At 40.7% G+C, this 16,276-nt stretch overlaps 1 protein-coding gene across 1 annotated transcript; it reads right to left on the reverse strand.

Annotated features, from left to right (window-relative positions):
* Nucleotides 1–5,337: 5,337 nt before the first annotated feature.
* Nucleotides 5,338–8,396, reverse strand: LOC115055645 (G-protein coupled receptor 26-like). Its single transcript, XM_029521591.1, has 3 exons — nt 7,514–8,396; nt 6,580–6,693; nt 5,338–5,614 (listed from the first exon to the last, which is right to left on the reverse strand). Exons 1-3 carry the CDS (start codon nt 8,230–8,232, stop codon nt 5,338–5,340), a joined length of 1,110 nt encoding a protein of 369 aa, XP_029377451.1. The 5' UTR covers nt 8,233–8,396.
* Between the last annotated feature and the right edge of the window lie 7,880 nt (nt 8,397–16,276).

The following is a 16,276-nucleotide window of genomic DNA, read 5'->3' on the forward strand; positions in this document are numbered from 1 at the left end:
TCTCAAGACTTTTCCTCCTCTGGCAGATGAATGTGGAAAGCAGGTCTTCAGGAGCTCTCATTGTCAGCATCTAAACAATATAAGCATAATCCAGAATGTTACATCACCATTTCATTTGTGTGTTAAATATGATGTTGAATTAATATTCCCTAATCCTCTGTACTGGACCATTAGAGTCAATTCAGTTCGAAATTTTAAATTTCAATTGTTCAAAAGTCTCAAACTGATGTTTTCTGAATTCACAACATGGCTGTGTTTCCAGTAACATAACAACTTATGATGCACAAGTTACGTGTTTTATTTATGCTTGAATTTTTTCTTTTGCATGTGGTTTAAGCTGCAGTGGCCCTGAGACTTCCAGGCTACAACTTAACAAGCTTCAAACACCGGTACCTGGGTATTTTCTACCATTTCTCCTCTCAGGCTGTGAGGTTCAATGGGGACCATCTATATGCGGCCATTTTCTGACCTCTCTTGAAATGTTTGACTGGGTCCAAGTATGGTCTGCTGCTCTGGGTGTGCCACTCAAAGTATTTTAAGAGTCATCCCCAAAGAAAGGGGAGCCTTAGGCCAGTCTGAGGTCCTGAGCGTCCTGCTTCAGGTTTTTAATCAAGGATAACAGAATTTCCATATGTGCTGCCAAAAGCTCCACAGCATGAAGTTGACGCCACAATACAGTCCTGGGATGTGTCCAAACTCTTCCAAGAGCTTCAGCTGAGGCCTGAGAGCTGCTGGCTGAAGCCATTTTAAGCCTGACTCAATATATCTTATTACTGATCAGCAGCCACACTGTTCAGGTCATTTACATCTGGACAGATATTTTCTTATGAGTAGCTAAACTGGTCACAAACCGAACTGAAGTTAACTGGGATTAAGTTTGTTTTAATATCAGGAGGGCTTTCCAGTCGAGAACTCACCGGTAAACTCCGTCTCACTCGGGGTTTCAACCTCCAATTAATCCTCCTCTGTCTGTCCTGGTGTGAAAATTCAAAATGATAAAATAAATCACAAGTTAAACGCGTCTGCAGCGTCCTGATAGACGCTGTCAACAAGGCGCCTCCGGGCGGAAGCAGAGGATTCTGGGAACTGAAGTTCTCACAGCAGAGGAAACAGCGAGAAGCTGGTGCTGTGTTATTTGATGACATATATTTTGAAAAAGAAATGTTGTAGTGAAAGATTTTCTCAGAGAAAACAAACGATATTCGGTTTTCAGTTTGAAAGAACCGTTCCCTAGTCAACATAGATAAATAAAATTAAATTAAATAGCTGCAAAAGTATGCAGACATAGTAGACTATCTCCTGTATCTTCTTTTATATATTTTGTTCAGGTTCTACTTCGTATGGAAAATTTTTGATAACCAAAGTTAGGCGTTAATTTTATTTAGAGGAAAGTTAAAGTAACTGTCATTATTTTATTTCAAGTCAGTATTGTATATGTGATGGTAAGAGTTGGCAGCTGGAGTTCATAAACAGTTAATCTGGGCTGCTACACCTCTGTAGACCAGACAGCTGTAACATCACATGTTTTAATGGTTAGAATGTTTTCTTGACACTTTTGCTTTAGATATTGACTTATAGAGCAAACTGCTAGACTGTACATAATATGAAAACACAGAAATGACCCACACTTTCATCCATTCATTCATCTTCAACCGCTTATCCCTTTCACGGGGCAAGGGCAGGGTCACCCTGGACACCAGTCCTTCGCAGGGCCAGCACACAGAGACAGACAGAGGCAAACAACCACTCACACTCACACTCAGACCTACAGACAATTTAGAGTCACCAGTTAACCCAAACATGCATGTCTTTGGATGGTGGGAGGAAAACGGAGTTGACCGACAAATATATCAAGTTTTGTTACTCATGACTCCAGCCATCTGTCTGAAATCAAATGTATTTGTTTGAGCCACTTCAGGGTCCTGAAAACTGTATGAGGCCTTCATTTATAGGTAATGATACTTTTTAAACACTGCTGCTGAGACAAAATAAAAGAAATAGCAGCCTCCAGCAAAAACAAACACAGCATTCCTGGACAGAAATAGATGTTCTTTTTCTATTACTTCTCTGCAGGCTGTTTGCTTACAGGAAAGGGGAATACCATGACCTATGAGCCCAACATTCCCATGATTCATCTTATACAACACACTGCAGTTGAGCAGTTGCACTGACAGTTATGGAAAAACACTCACGCTGGTGGTATGTTGATTAAGGGATACAAAGACATATCCATGGTGTTCATTATTTCCCCGTGTTTTAATTGCTGTGATTAGGGATGTTCGAACAGCTACTGATGTGTATGTTTGAGTGTGATTAATGAGCAAACCAGGGGAAGCATGCAGTCAGGCACAGCTTGCTAGTTTGTTAGCATAAAGAAATTAAAAAGATGAGTCAGTTAAGTTTTCTCAGAATGTGTTGGATGTTTCATTAAATCAGTTTTATTGTCACTGATTAAAGAAACCGATGTGCATGAGCGACTGCAGTGACTCTGGATGTATTTTTCCCACAATGGGATTGGTTGCTTTGGTTTAGTACAGCAGTTAAAAATACATATATCACATATCTGTTCAGTGGTTCTTTGCTCTTAATATTCCCAAGTCTCAAGTGAGTCATTAGGCACACATTACTCTTGCATATATCGGCTGTGTGAAATTTCAGTTTAATGTGGTATGGCCAGATTATTTTGGTCTCTATCAGGTGTAAGATTTTGCTTTTGAGTTGTTAACAGTTATTTGGCTTGTTTTGTCACATTATATTGTTCAGATTAAGAAAGCATGGTTTGTAATTTAAGAGACATGATGGGTATGGGTATGATGCATACACAATACAAACAAAACACAGAAAGTCTCTCAGATCGAAACATTCTTTGATATTGTTTTATGGGGGCAACTTTTACTTTGTGCGATGGGAAGAACCATTTATGCCTTGACACCTAGGTTGTGTGAAGTCAGCCAGTGCACTTGTCTCCCTTGCTTCCCTCCTCTGCTTTCCTGTACTTCCTACGCGGTGTGCCTTAATCACAAGGTCTGTACACAGCGTTTCGAGCATGGCAGGTTTGTGTCTGTCTCTCACCCACTCACTGAGTCTCCCAGGGAGATGAGGTATATGCACACCTCCAGACTGGGGAGCCTTCCAAACTTTCTCCCTACTTTCAAGTAATTGCCCTCAGTTGGTGTGTTCTGTAAATGCTGAGCTTTGGTAAATGAAGCTTTTGCCCTCCACAGTGAATGAAAAAAACCAACGGAGGCAGCTTTGATTGGTGACAAGTCATGATTGTTTCATGTTTTTGACAGAAACAGAATAGATATTGTTCCAGGCACTTGTTATCAAAGTGGGTGAGGGGAGAGTGAAGTTAACTGAGAGCTTGTGAACGAGATTTGATGATGAAGGTGAGGATGAGGAGGATGGATGGAAGCAGATCCCCAGACTCTTTGAGCACTGTCACAGCTGCCTGAACTTAGTGAAGTCTACTTTCTTCTCTTTTTATTTCTTCCTTTTCTTCTTTTCCCACTCCTTCTATCAGCTCTGCAATTAAAGAAGCCTTAAATGCTCATCCCTGAAGCTTTGTAAAAAGTTCTTTGTTCTGCTGCCACATCAACAGCAGCAACAGTGGGTGGAACACATTTTAATTATTTTTCAAATAATGATTTCCTCTCCTTGACTTAATTAGCATGGGGAGGGGTGAATAAAGGTTCCTTTGGTCAAAATGCACAGCATTTATTTCAATGTAATCACAAATGTATTTAGCAAAGGTCTGACACAGTTTTGACAAAAATAAATAGATTTTATGCCTTTTAAAGGCTTCATACTGTCACAGTAAAGTAAAAGTACAACATCCTGATTTGCCAGTGTTGTCAAAGTGAATCGTTTCCACAACCCAGATGTTTCACAGCAGCTCATGTGTCATGAGCTGGGATGTTGAATACACATTATATTGGCTACCACATTCAAATAATATTCACCCTGTTTTGCCAGATGCAACAATACAATGTGGAAATATTACAAAATGCACATTACTTAAAGTTTTTCCTACAGTGTGACCAAACTGCATAACAGGCTCTATCATCAAACCGAAACACATCACAAGAAACCAAGGAGATGACAGAGTTTGGCTGGTTTCCTCTGTTGTGAATAAATAGAGGAATCCATATTCTAAAAGGCACTTCAGAACTCAGGCCTCACAGCTACAATATACAGTAATTTTGATTAAACCATCAGTGCAGTGCACTCTCTACAACAGGACTGTACTGTTAAAATCATTATCAGTTTTAAATCACTCACTTGGACACATACAGTACTTTTTCCAGGTAGATAATTAGCATTGAGGTCAGAGGTTATGCTTGAATTGACAGAGAATATTTACAACTACAGCAACCCATCTACATAGCTACCCTCATGTTAACGCATCACTGATTTTAGCAAACCTTAAACAGCATCAGAGAACATCATCAATGGAGATTTGATCCATTTGGTCCATGCAGTAGACCTGTTCTGATATTTGGTGATGGATACTGTTTGGTTCAAATTTTGTTTACATTTTGCACTCAATCAGCAAATTTTTCAAAATAATGTTATTAAATAGTTGTTGGCACAACTTCACAAGTGTTCTCCAAATTATCTGATTTAAAATTGTCATTGTTAAAAAGACTGTTATTTGTATGGAAATATTTGATGTTATTTCAACCCACAAACACAACTTCTTAGCGCCACAAAGGGTGAGGCTAATTGTATTCTTTATTTTTTTTTATGAAATTATCCTGCTGGCAGTAATTATTTGTGTTTTTACAGCAAAAATGATTAAAACGATTCCTCTGTGCCATTGGCCCCTCTTGTTGGCCTAGACAAAACTATTGAAAACAAATCTGTTAACCACACCATTGCACTGACTGCTGGATTCCTTAATTATCAACATGGACACCGTAGTTTACTATGAATGAATCCCATGTTCACAGTCTTACTGCTACACTGCTGTTTAGGAGAATTATTATTATTGTCATTATGTCCTCTGTAAGAATAAAAGACCTTGAGGCTGAGTGCCACAGACAGACTGAGAAAGTAGTAAAACTCTAAAAAAAAGATAGATTAACCCTAGCTGTTAGTTATGGCCTCTTTACAGGAGTTGCTGACAGTTTGACAGTATGAAAAATACAGAATATTGCCAGCTTTGTCCTTTGGCAACTGATCAGCTCAACCTACGGTCATAGGTTGACCTCTGAATTGTTGACCCTCTCTGAGTTGTTGACCCCTCTTCCCATGAGTGTTTATGTGAAAAAAAGTGAAATCCAAGCCATCCTTAGGTTCCTAAAGTACCCTAATTGTTTCTGAAAATGTTGACCTTTACTGTCCGAGCGGCTTGTCTGTAGGCGTTTCGATGCTGTTGGCTGTGTTGATGTTATTGTCGCTCCTTCCCGTGCTGCTCTCCATCCTGAGAGAGGAGGAGTTGAGTGGGCTCTTCTTGAAGACTTTGTTAGCCAGAAGGCTGCAGGTCTTCCTGTACTGGTGGCGCAGCAGTGAGTAGACAAACGGGTCACTTGCTGCCTTGCTGTAAGCCAAACATTTGGACAGCACACCCCAGTGAGGGCTGATGGGCACTGGGCAGAAGAGCTCCACAATTCTACCTCAAATAAAGCAAAACAGAAAAAAAAAAGAAAGAGAAAAAGTCATACCAAAGACGCACAAAATGCAGCAGTGCAACTAGAGCGGGAGACATTGCGAGTGAATGAACTTCTCCCAGTGCTATAATATTACGAAAATGTCATCATTTCACTTCACTGAAATGTCATCAGTGTGTTGGGCAATTTGTTCTGATGGGTGTCAAGTCACTTTGGTTGCTGTAGGACTTCCTGCTAATTAAAATCATTTTGTGCTGCATCCAGTTTCTGGCTGATTTTTTTTTTTCCAAATAACACAAAGTGGAAACCAACTGGAGTCTCTAAATTCATCTAAATTAGTGTGATCGCCATAAGTATAGGACGTCTCACCGCCACACAGCTCCTAATGTGCTTCCTTTCTGTTTCCATAGTGCAAATCTAACAGCTTCTGACAGGGTGCCACCACCAATACTGGGGCTAATTCTTATAAGAGCCAGTGCTGTGATCACTGACTCATTTGTCATCTCTCCCTTTTTTTGTCTCTTGTCCTCTCATCTCCCCACATATAAAGGGTCAGTGACAAGGATTGTAAATGTGTAAAAGACAATAAGTTGCGACATTGTGAAAAGGATGCAGTTAAAGACATATTTAATAGTGCTGCCAGATGTTATTTCCACGTGTACACAAACAGTAAGTATTAGGAGCCACAGAAAGGCAAGTGAAAACAGAAAATCTCTGTCAAATAGATTAATCCTTGGAAGAGTTGTTCTCTTTACTACAATGAACGAGTATGTGGACACAATATCTTTTTTTTTAATCTCTGAGAAAGACAAGCACCTATCTCCTTGATGTCATATGTATGGAATTTCTTTTGAATCTTTTGATTCAGAAAAGGTAAGAACGTCTCGTGGCAAATATATTAAACAAAGACACTATATATATATATATATATATATAGGACTGTATAATAATACAGACGTCAGCTCACCTTGTAATGACATAAGGGGTGAAGCAGACCACAAATGTGCCGATGAATGTACTGATCTTCTTTGTGGCCCTCTGTCTCCTCTGCTTCTGCTCATCCAGGCATTTCTGCCGCACACTGCCAAAGCACAAAGGTATGCATTATCTACTCAGGAGGCTCGGTCGCAGACATGCAGACATAATGAAAACGGAGGAACATGTGGGACGGACGTGAAGAAAGCACTGAGCTGTGTGCTGTCATCTTTGGGATTACATTGGAGGATTTCACACTGCTCAGAGTGTCAATTATGTAAATGAGCAGCTATTCAGAGTTTAATTGAGTAGAAGTCATGGTAAATGATGAAAGGGACGAAGACTTTGCTGATCCCCATCAGACACAATAATGTAAACTCTGACTGACAGCATGCTGGAGCCAAATCACCGTAAGAGGAGCTCTTTAAATACATGTCAAGCCATATAGGGAAGCTCTAGAAAGTTAATGTATATACTTTGCTTTTATAATTTCCTCTCCTTTTTACAGTAAAGACCTGCTGCTGTCATTTTCCTCGAAATGGTTAAGAAAATGTCAGCAGGGACTGAAGAATGGGTCAGAAGGTTTGTCTAAAAATGTGAGATCACAAAAGTGATTTCATTTGAATTTGTATCAAACAAAGATAAGCATCAAATTAAGTGTGATTGGAGTAATTTAGATAAACTAATGAGCAACTTTAATTATTATTGTTTTAAGTATTTTCCGTTCAGCTCTGTATGCAAGGAGTAACTTACCGCTACACAATACAAGTGCAGGCTCTTCTAACACAATCACATAAATTCATTGGAACAGTAGCTACTGATTTTTATTCAAGGGTCAGGATGTCACATACTAGACTGACCTTAGACACAAACATTTCAGAGACACGAAGGGAACGTCTTTTAAAAGTTAAACGTTTGGACTTTACCTCGGGTGGATGTCCACAAGCAGCACCAGCGTCTGCATAGTGATCACGTCGATTCGTTTGCAGTGAAAGCGTGCAACTCTGAGCACTTTCAGATACGTTACACACAACACGATCAGCGTGAGCAGGAAAGTGAGAGAGTGCAGGGCCAGGGTGAAGACGACAAACTGCGTCCCGGCTCCCTTCGCCCTCCCGTTGCAGAGAGTGCACGACGCGTAAAGGTGGTGATAACCGATCCAGGAGCGGCAGGTGGCCACGGTGGAAAAGCAGAGCGAGTGTATCCAGGTGTAGAGCAGCGCCATCACAGCATCCCGGCGCCGCATCCTGGAGTGGTAACTCAGCGGGAACACCACCGCGACCCACCGGTCGATGCTGAGCGCTGCCATACTCAGCATGGAGTTGGTGGTGAGGAAAGTGTCCAGGAAGCCCACAACCTGGCAGATGACGCTGCCTCCGGGGTGGCCCGTGGTCAGCAGCCCGACCAGAGTGAGGGGCATGTTGGACACGCTCAACAACAGGTTGCAAAACGTCAAGTTGAGGATAAAGAGCCCGGGCACCTGTTTGCGGATCTCCGGGTTGTACAGAAAGCAGATCAGCACCACAACGTTGGACAGCAGCGACACGAAGATGATCCCCCCGACCAGCACGGAGGCAGCTATGTCCGCCGCGTCCATGCTCACTTTGGATGATCCCACATCAGCAGTCCTGATGCAAACTGTCATCGTGAGCAAACAGCCAACGAGTCCGACACATGGTCACGCTTCCCCTCTCCAGGCTGATGATTTCAAACAGCGCAGCGGGCCCTGCCAGCGGTGTCCACGGTTAGAGAGCAGAGCTCACCTGAATGCGTCGAGGACATCCGGGAGTCGGTTTCAGGGGAACGGGGTCACAGCGGGAGGCTGACTCTGCTCAGCCGCTGTGGAAGTGTTCAAGCCCCCCCTGTCAGGGATCCGGGCTGCGCAATTGCGCGTTGGCATGATGGAAGCTTTGAAAAAAGAGAGGGAGGGAGGAGTTGGGGGGGGACAACAACAATAAGAGGAAGGAGAAAAATAAAACAGCCAATAAAAAAGCACTTCAAGCTTTGGCCTCTGTAGTTGCTTATCTCATCTTCTCTACCTGAGTCTGAAGCATGCTGCTGCACCCCCCACCCCCCCATTCCGTTCAAAAATAGCTTTTTAGTGTAAAAATAGAAGCACGACGCAAGATTGCGTGGTCGGTGGTGATGCTGATGTCACGAGCGTCACGTTCAACACAGAATCTCTCCTAATGAGGTATTTTGTGGAGGTAATCCTGAACTACTTTTAGATCAAAAGTATACAAAATCACAGTTAAGGGTTGTTGTATTTTTGCAAATCGGGGTCTGCCTGGATAAAATCATTAGAGATGAAACCACCGTCACTGGATTTAGAGATATCAGTGTGATAGAATAGGGGGACTCGGGATTTGTTCGGGGCTGAGCTCAAAGCCTTATATGGATCTTAGAACAGGCGCAGTTGACTGTTCCGTCCAGATTATTATTCCACAGTGCTGCAGCACCACCGCCTCTGGCGCACAGCTGGGTGTACAGCCTCCAGCCTCTGAAGGCATGCTGCCTTTTCACTGTCCCGTGAACAAAACGCAGGCGGATGCTCTGTGTGAGTGTGTAATGTTGTGCTCAATTGTGTACACAAGTAGGGGGTCAGTAGGGGTCACAAGGTCCGTAATTATTGTGGCTGCATTAAGTCTGAGAAGTGCTTTAATTTTTTAATCAATGATGGTAGATCTTACTTTCACTGCTTACTTGTAACGGGATATTGGGCTGATAAATCTACAGCAGAGGCATAATTAAAAAAAAAATGTAATCAGAGTCTAGAAAATTCAATCTCCACAGTTTGTCAAATTTAATCAAGTAACATATGAGAACAACATTTGTTACATCTGTGATATATCATTTTCTCAAAATATAAATAGACAGGTACATCTATAATCCACCATACAGTCACAGTGTGATTCTTCAAGCAAACATCATGCGATATGATTCTTAATTAACTACAGCTTCAGAAGTGATTGGTAAATTAAATAGGTTCTATTTTTAGGTTAGTTAAAGCTGTCAAAATCCTACACGCTGAATTTATGTTTCTGTGATTCTTCGATCTAAATCCTTTTATGAGGTAAACTTCACTGATCCACACGTCAGCAAAATAAATAACTATTGGTTGCATATCTGCTATCAGTTCTGAGCCAGGGAGCTAAGACGACAAGTCTGCCGATTTCCCTTCTGATGCACAAGGACATGAATGATTGTCTGTCATCCTGCAGTCCTTTTGGTGTCTGTTCATATTTAAACGAGGGAGAGTTTCCATTTTGAACCTTTTCATGTGAGAACTGATGTAGAACTCAGTGATCCCCTGTGCTGACACCGTCTCAGTTACCTTTGGCTTTTTTTGGGACACATATTGCACATACATGTAAACACATGCATGATCGGTGATAAATTGTTCTCTATCTTTTTTAAACCATATTTCTGGTTTATTCAGTGTTTGTTTTGAATTCTGTGGGTTAACTTTCGTAAATACAACATTGATATTAATCTTTATTGATCTTTAATTGTTCTAATTATATCTTCCGTCCTACCAGTGCTGGGGAGATTACTTGTCCCGGTAAATTTGGGCAAAAAGATGGGCCTCAGGGAGAAATAGTCTAAAAAGAGATAGAGATAGATAGATAAATACTTTATTAATCCCCTCAGGGAAATTCAAATGTCCCTTACCTGACACAGTTAACATAAAATACAGACTGTGCATAAAATACAGACAACACATACCTACACACTTAAAACAGAACCACAGAGCTCATCAAACAACTCTTAAAATGTTCTGATCATCCCCATTATAAGACGTTACAGCCACTGGTCTGTTTGAGTTCATTGATATCAGTCGCACACGCCGAAGACTCAGATTGAAAAGAGTATGGAAGGGCTCAGAGAGAGAGTGCCAATAATACTTTTGTTTAGATTCATTAAGTTTTCATTATTTTGTATCGCTTTAGACTTAGATCTTTATTTCAATCTACAGACTTATTGTCCTGTTTGGCTCCTTGTTAGTTAGTGTTAGTGTTTGTTATCTCCTTATCTGACCAGCCAGTTGGCACAACTTGGCAAGTTGCTTTGCTTTCAGAGTTTGATTCCATTTAATTCTGTTCATTTGACCTCTTCAATGGGTCCAGAACTGCATTGCTTGTTTTTGTGATTTAATTTCTTAATTTGGGTAAATAAAACCCTTATTTTTTAAAATCCACTTGGGACTCTTAATCTCTTCCAGGTCAGTCCCTCACAGATGCCCATTATGTATTAGTCAGAGCAGTTTCTGCTTTGACCTATTCTTTGAATAGTCATTTACCACTGTCACAGAGCACCATACATCTGAGCTCTCTGAAAATTTCAATTAATATGCTCAATTAGACTGCCCAATAAGAATGAAAGTTAAAATTACTAACTTCCAAAAAGCCATTTTACTCAGATTAGTTTCAGGACCAAAATTAAAAGCATGGATGTGATCTATAGTGTTTAATTGAAAGATTTCTCCACGAAGATTCTGGAAACCAGTCTATTTGTTATAACAGTGGTCGTACGTGCAGCTGTCTAGCCATCCTATAAATTATCTGCAATGATGAATTAGCGATGGCGGCTGTGCAGAGTTTCTAATTAATTCCTCAGACACTGACGTTTCTCACTTCTGCCCTGCACAACGTAGTGAAGGAACAGATGGTGAAACTACATTGGATTTTTTAGAACAGTGTCAAGTTCCCCTCAGTGCTCAGCAAACCGGGGTAAAGTTCACCTTCATTTGCTTGTCGACTTAATGAAGTGAGTTAATGAAGTGCACGGTTACAGCTACACTTGGCCACATATATATAATCCTCCAAAAGTCTCTGCAGACACCTGCTAGTTTTTTTCCTTTTAATTTACATTTATAGCAGGTGATTTTTTTTTACTCTTAGTGAAGGAAAGGAGATCATTTAGACTGTGGCCTCTGACTCACAGAACGGCAAAGGTGGACAGTAACGAAGCAAATTGACTTCAGTGCTGTACTTAAGTACAGTTTTTCATTTCACTTTCTCTCCACAACATTTGAAGGACAAATATTGTACTTTTTACTCCTCTACATTTCTATTGATGCTCTCCTTACTCGCTACGTTTGCACTTACATCAGCTGATGATATTTTTTCTATTTCTTTTGCAAAATTCAGAGAAAATAAAATTTCTGCTGATTCGCGTATGGTTTGTCTCAGCGGTATTGCCGTAGCTGTACTATGTCATGCCATACATCGTGTTCAAGACAAGAAATAACTTTGATGGTGTGGATTAAAAAAAAAAAATTATCGTTTGACATTTTTGACACCAAAACGGATTCTTTCCAGTTCAAATGTTTGTTGTGCTTATATCAGCTTATATCTCTTCCAACCCAGTGGCGGATTTAGGCAATTTGGGGCCCAAGGCAAAGGCAGGCATGGGGCCCTCTGAAATGAGAAGACAACCGGTCAATTATACATTTTAACAGAATACACGTATTATTTTTACCAGCGGGTTCTCTGATAGAATACTTAGGATGGATTACATACACCAAACTGATTTTCTTGCCCAAGGACACTACAAAGTGAGAGAGCGGGATTCAAACCGCCAACCCATGGATTACTGGACGACTCGCTCTACTTCCTGAGCCACTGCCACCCACTGGTTTCACTAGATAAGATTGTGACTTCATGACTGTATATGTGACAGAGATGATTTACCTTTACACAGCTTAAATTTGGGTGGCAGCAAGCCAGTAGAAGCTGTCCTCTATGTTGTGGTGCTGAAATGAGAAGACAACAGGTCAATTATTCAGATACATTTTAAACATAATACACATGCATTATTTGTTTTACCTTTTGTCCCGTGAAGCCGTTTGCCTTGAGTCGCCTCACGTCCATGGAGACGAGACTGGACCACCCCCAATAAACTGGTCTGTAGCACAATCACACCAGAGTCTTGAACAATGACAATAATGCTACTTTCCTTTCCTGTATTTCCTGAATAATTTTTTATACTTTTACTTTGTAATTTTTAAAGCAAATACTTTTGTACTTTTAGTCGTAGTTTAGTAGTTTAGAACTAATATTTTGATGAATCTACTTTTACTTGTATTGGAGTAATATTTGACCAGGAGTATCTGTAGTTTTACTCAAGCAGTGACTGCTTAGTTTGCCCCAGACTTTTACTGCTCTGAGATCTGAGATGTGTGGAAAGTAATGATGTGCATTAATCAACAAGAGTAAACAGGTATGATTCTGTGGTTAAATCTATAGGATGTTTGACTACTTAGAAAATGTTTATGTGCAGCATTTTTTGGTGAGCTGCAGCGAGAGAGACAAGCTAATGGAGGCACAGAGCTGTTTGCATTACAACTACAGCTAAAACTCCTCAAGACTGAAGTCTAATTCCCAACCCAAGTCTAGACTGGAAAGGTTATTAACACTGGGACTGGGACAATACAGGATTCTGAACATATTACAGTAAATATTTGTTATTGAAGTAATTTTGAGATGCATTGACATGCATTGGTGTTGAATATTAGTCTAGTATGAAAACAGTCTAACCAATGTTATTTATATCCATAATAGCACCGGAGATTTGTTTACTTTTTTTTTTTTTTAGTACAGTTAAAACATGAGATATTCAATACGAAGACAGCAGGACCATAGAAGAGACAAAGCCAAGCAAAAAATGAATGCATATAAGTGGATACATAATTTAGGTCTTCCATAGACAAGTGATGAAAAGGCCAATACAAAGTAGGAGAAGATTTGCGAGTGTTTATAAAGACCCCATGATTTGAACCAGTTCTGATAATCCAGTTGTAATCAATCACAACCTCTGCAAGCAAAGCATTATCATGCGCTGGCAATGTCTGCTTTGTTTAGCTGTATGTGTCAGGTAAATAAAACTGACTGAACCATTGATCTGTCTGCTTCCCCGGGAATCTGTTAGTGCTTTATCAACTGGCTGTGCCAGGCTGTCTCCATTTGCAGTTAACGGGGAAGCTGACCCCACGAGGGTTGAAGCTGATGCACAGCTTTTATTTACTTCCCCGGGAGGAATATCAGCATGGTTACAAGTCTGGTTAATTCACTTTGATGAGTCATAATTATCATTCTAATTTAGCCCTGACAATTCAGCTCCTACATCTGTATTTCCCCCCCTTTGCCCATATCACTCTTCTGCACCTGTAAAACAGAGCTTTGCTTGGTAAGATGAAGAACCAGCCTGCTGGCTGAATTTCTAATGGCTGGTTTGTGTCTTGGCTGTAGATAAATTCATCAGGCTCAGTTAATCATGCTTGCCCATCTGCTTTGATGTCCTGTCTCTGGTAATGATTTTGATATCACTGAACACAACAATGACAGAAAGCATCTCTCACTAGCTTTTAGCATTGCTTTGAGCAAGCACAATGGTACTTGTCAGGATCTTCATACACTGCTTATATGTTAGTGACTACATGTCACCATGTGGTGACTGCATTGCATGATGTTTTAATCTGATCAGTTCTTGTTGCCTGTGACCTTCTATCTTGTGGAATTTTAGGAAGTTATTCCAAAAACCAAAATCCAAAGACAATCCTGTACGGAAGCAATGTATCAAATCTGGAATAAAAAAAAAAGGAAAAAGAAATGAGAACGTTGGTTAGCTATACAGCCTCTTGGGAGTAGTGAAGCAAATACGATGCAGAGCGGAACTAGCCGTAGATGACTTGTGCCTGTGGCTGAATGAACACACGCCTGGCTGCAGCCCCAATTGGCTCATGCACAATTTCCGAGGCTGTCTTTTCACATTATTCTTTGTTTGTGCTTGGACAGCCATCTCACTTCTGTGGAGTGCTTCACGTGCACAAACACAATCAAATCACATACATACACACAATCTGTTTGTCTGTCTCATGATTCATACTTGTTGTGCATGGGTTGGATGACTCACAGTAGAAACAGCTAAATTATGAACATGCAAGTAAGTCTCTGTGTTTTAATCTCTCCAGGGGGATGTTTCGCTGTGAATGCACAGCCCATGAAGGTCAAATAATAGTTGTGGCATCAACACTACTATTCTTGTGCTAGGAGTAACAATTAATCCTCAAGCCTCTTGGTGGCCCGTCCATAGCATCATACTGAAAGACGCACCATGCTGCTTCCCTATTTGTCAGGGAAACGGATCTGTAAACCGTCAGTTTACGCTGATTCTAATTTATCTTTATCTGTGATCATGTTAGGGATTATTAAGTGTTTCAGTGTTTCAGCCATGCTGCTGTGTGTATGCTGGAGCTGCATTCACGGTCTCAAGAAGAGATTTTGGTTAGTATGTACAAAAAAAAATGAATGTAAGAGATAAATGTTCGATTGGAGCTCTGGTTTGGCTTGGCTGGGTAATTTTACACAATAAATAGTCCCCACTTTCTACTTATATTTTGTGGGATGAGTGTTAAACTGCACACAGGATTAGAAGTAATGGGTCCAAGCGAGGTTCAAGTTGACCAAAATCCAATGCAACAACAAAATGTCAGCAGGAAAGAAAACTTGAAAACATGGAAATACTGCAGTGTGCACAACTGAGTCAGCAAAATGCTGTTAGCTTCTTCCTTGTCTGTGATTATAAAGGCTTTACCAAACACAGAATGAAGGAGGCGAGGACGAAGTATGATTGAACGGCTTGCTGCTTGTTCACTGGTTCAAATCAGCTTCGTGAGAAGCTTGCTTTAAGGCCTCAGCGTGGCGTGGAGGAGGTAACGGCGCCCCTCTGTGGGGGAATGGCGAAGGTGGGGATCCTTCGTCTACTTGCTGGGAAGAGGCCTCTGATGTCATGCAGCAGTTGCACTAATCATCACACACACCCTGTTTTGGGTGTGTGTTTTGATTAGTGCAACTGCATCACACACACCCTGTTTTGGGTGTGTGTGATACACCCTGTTTTGGGTGTGTATGGTGTGTGTGGATGTATGTGCTGAGCTGTCTCTTCCTTTCTTGTCTCCTACAACCAGGAAAGTTCCTACTACTCTTTATTCTCACGTGCAGCTGTGGCAGAGGACTAAGACTGTTAAATTATTTTGACATCTTTCAAAAATCTGTTAAAAAAATCATTTTGTCAAGTTATAAATTTTGAAGACAACAGTTACACAAATAAAGACACTCCAAAGTACTTTGTTTTAGTTGAACTTGAAATTGATATTAAACTTGAAATTGATATTGAACTTGAAATTGATAATCACTGTAACAAACACACATGGCTGAGAACTACTTGAAGTATTGGTTATTTTAATACTTCTGGTGCAGTGCTTCCCTCTGGTGGATAGAAATTTGAAAGCTGTGACTCTTGCAGCTTGAAATATTACTTGTTTATCTTTTATGAATACACTATATAAAAACTTTCTTTTCTTACTTTTTAAATGACCAATGAAGAGATAAATTATATTTTTTTTCTATTTCTACCTATGTAAAATTTCCATATTTTACCAGTAATTGTGGAGCTCATATATATTTATCTCCAGTCATATGCCACATTAATGTACTTTGACCATTTATTAACAGGTGAAAGACAGGAAACGAGAGGGGGAATCTATCTGCTGATGCACCTCTGGGCAGTCCTGTGGTGGTCATTTCCGGTTGTGACCAGAGGAGGGCACTCTCTGCCCTCGTTATGCTGCAGCTGCTGGACCTGGTGGAGGTGAGGTGGTGTTGGTGGGGTGCTGTCTGACCTGTCAG

Source organism: Echeneis naucrates, chromosome 15, assembly GCF_900963305.1.
Source record: "Echeneis naucrates chromosome 15, fEcheNa1.1, whole genome shotgun sequence".
Lineage (NCBI taxonomy): Eukaryota > Metazoa > Chordata > Actinopteri > Carangiformes > Echeneidae > Echeneis > Echeneis naucrates.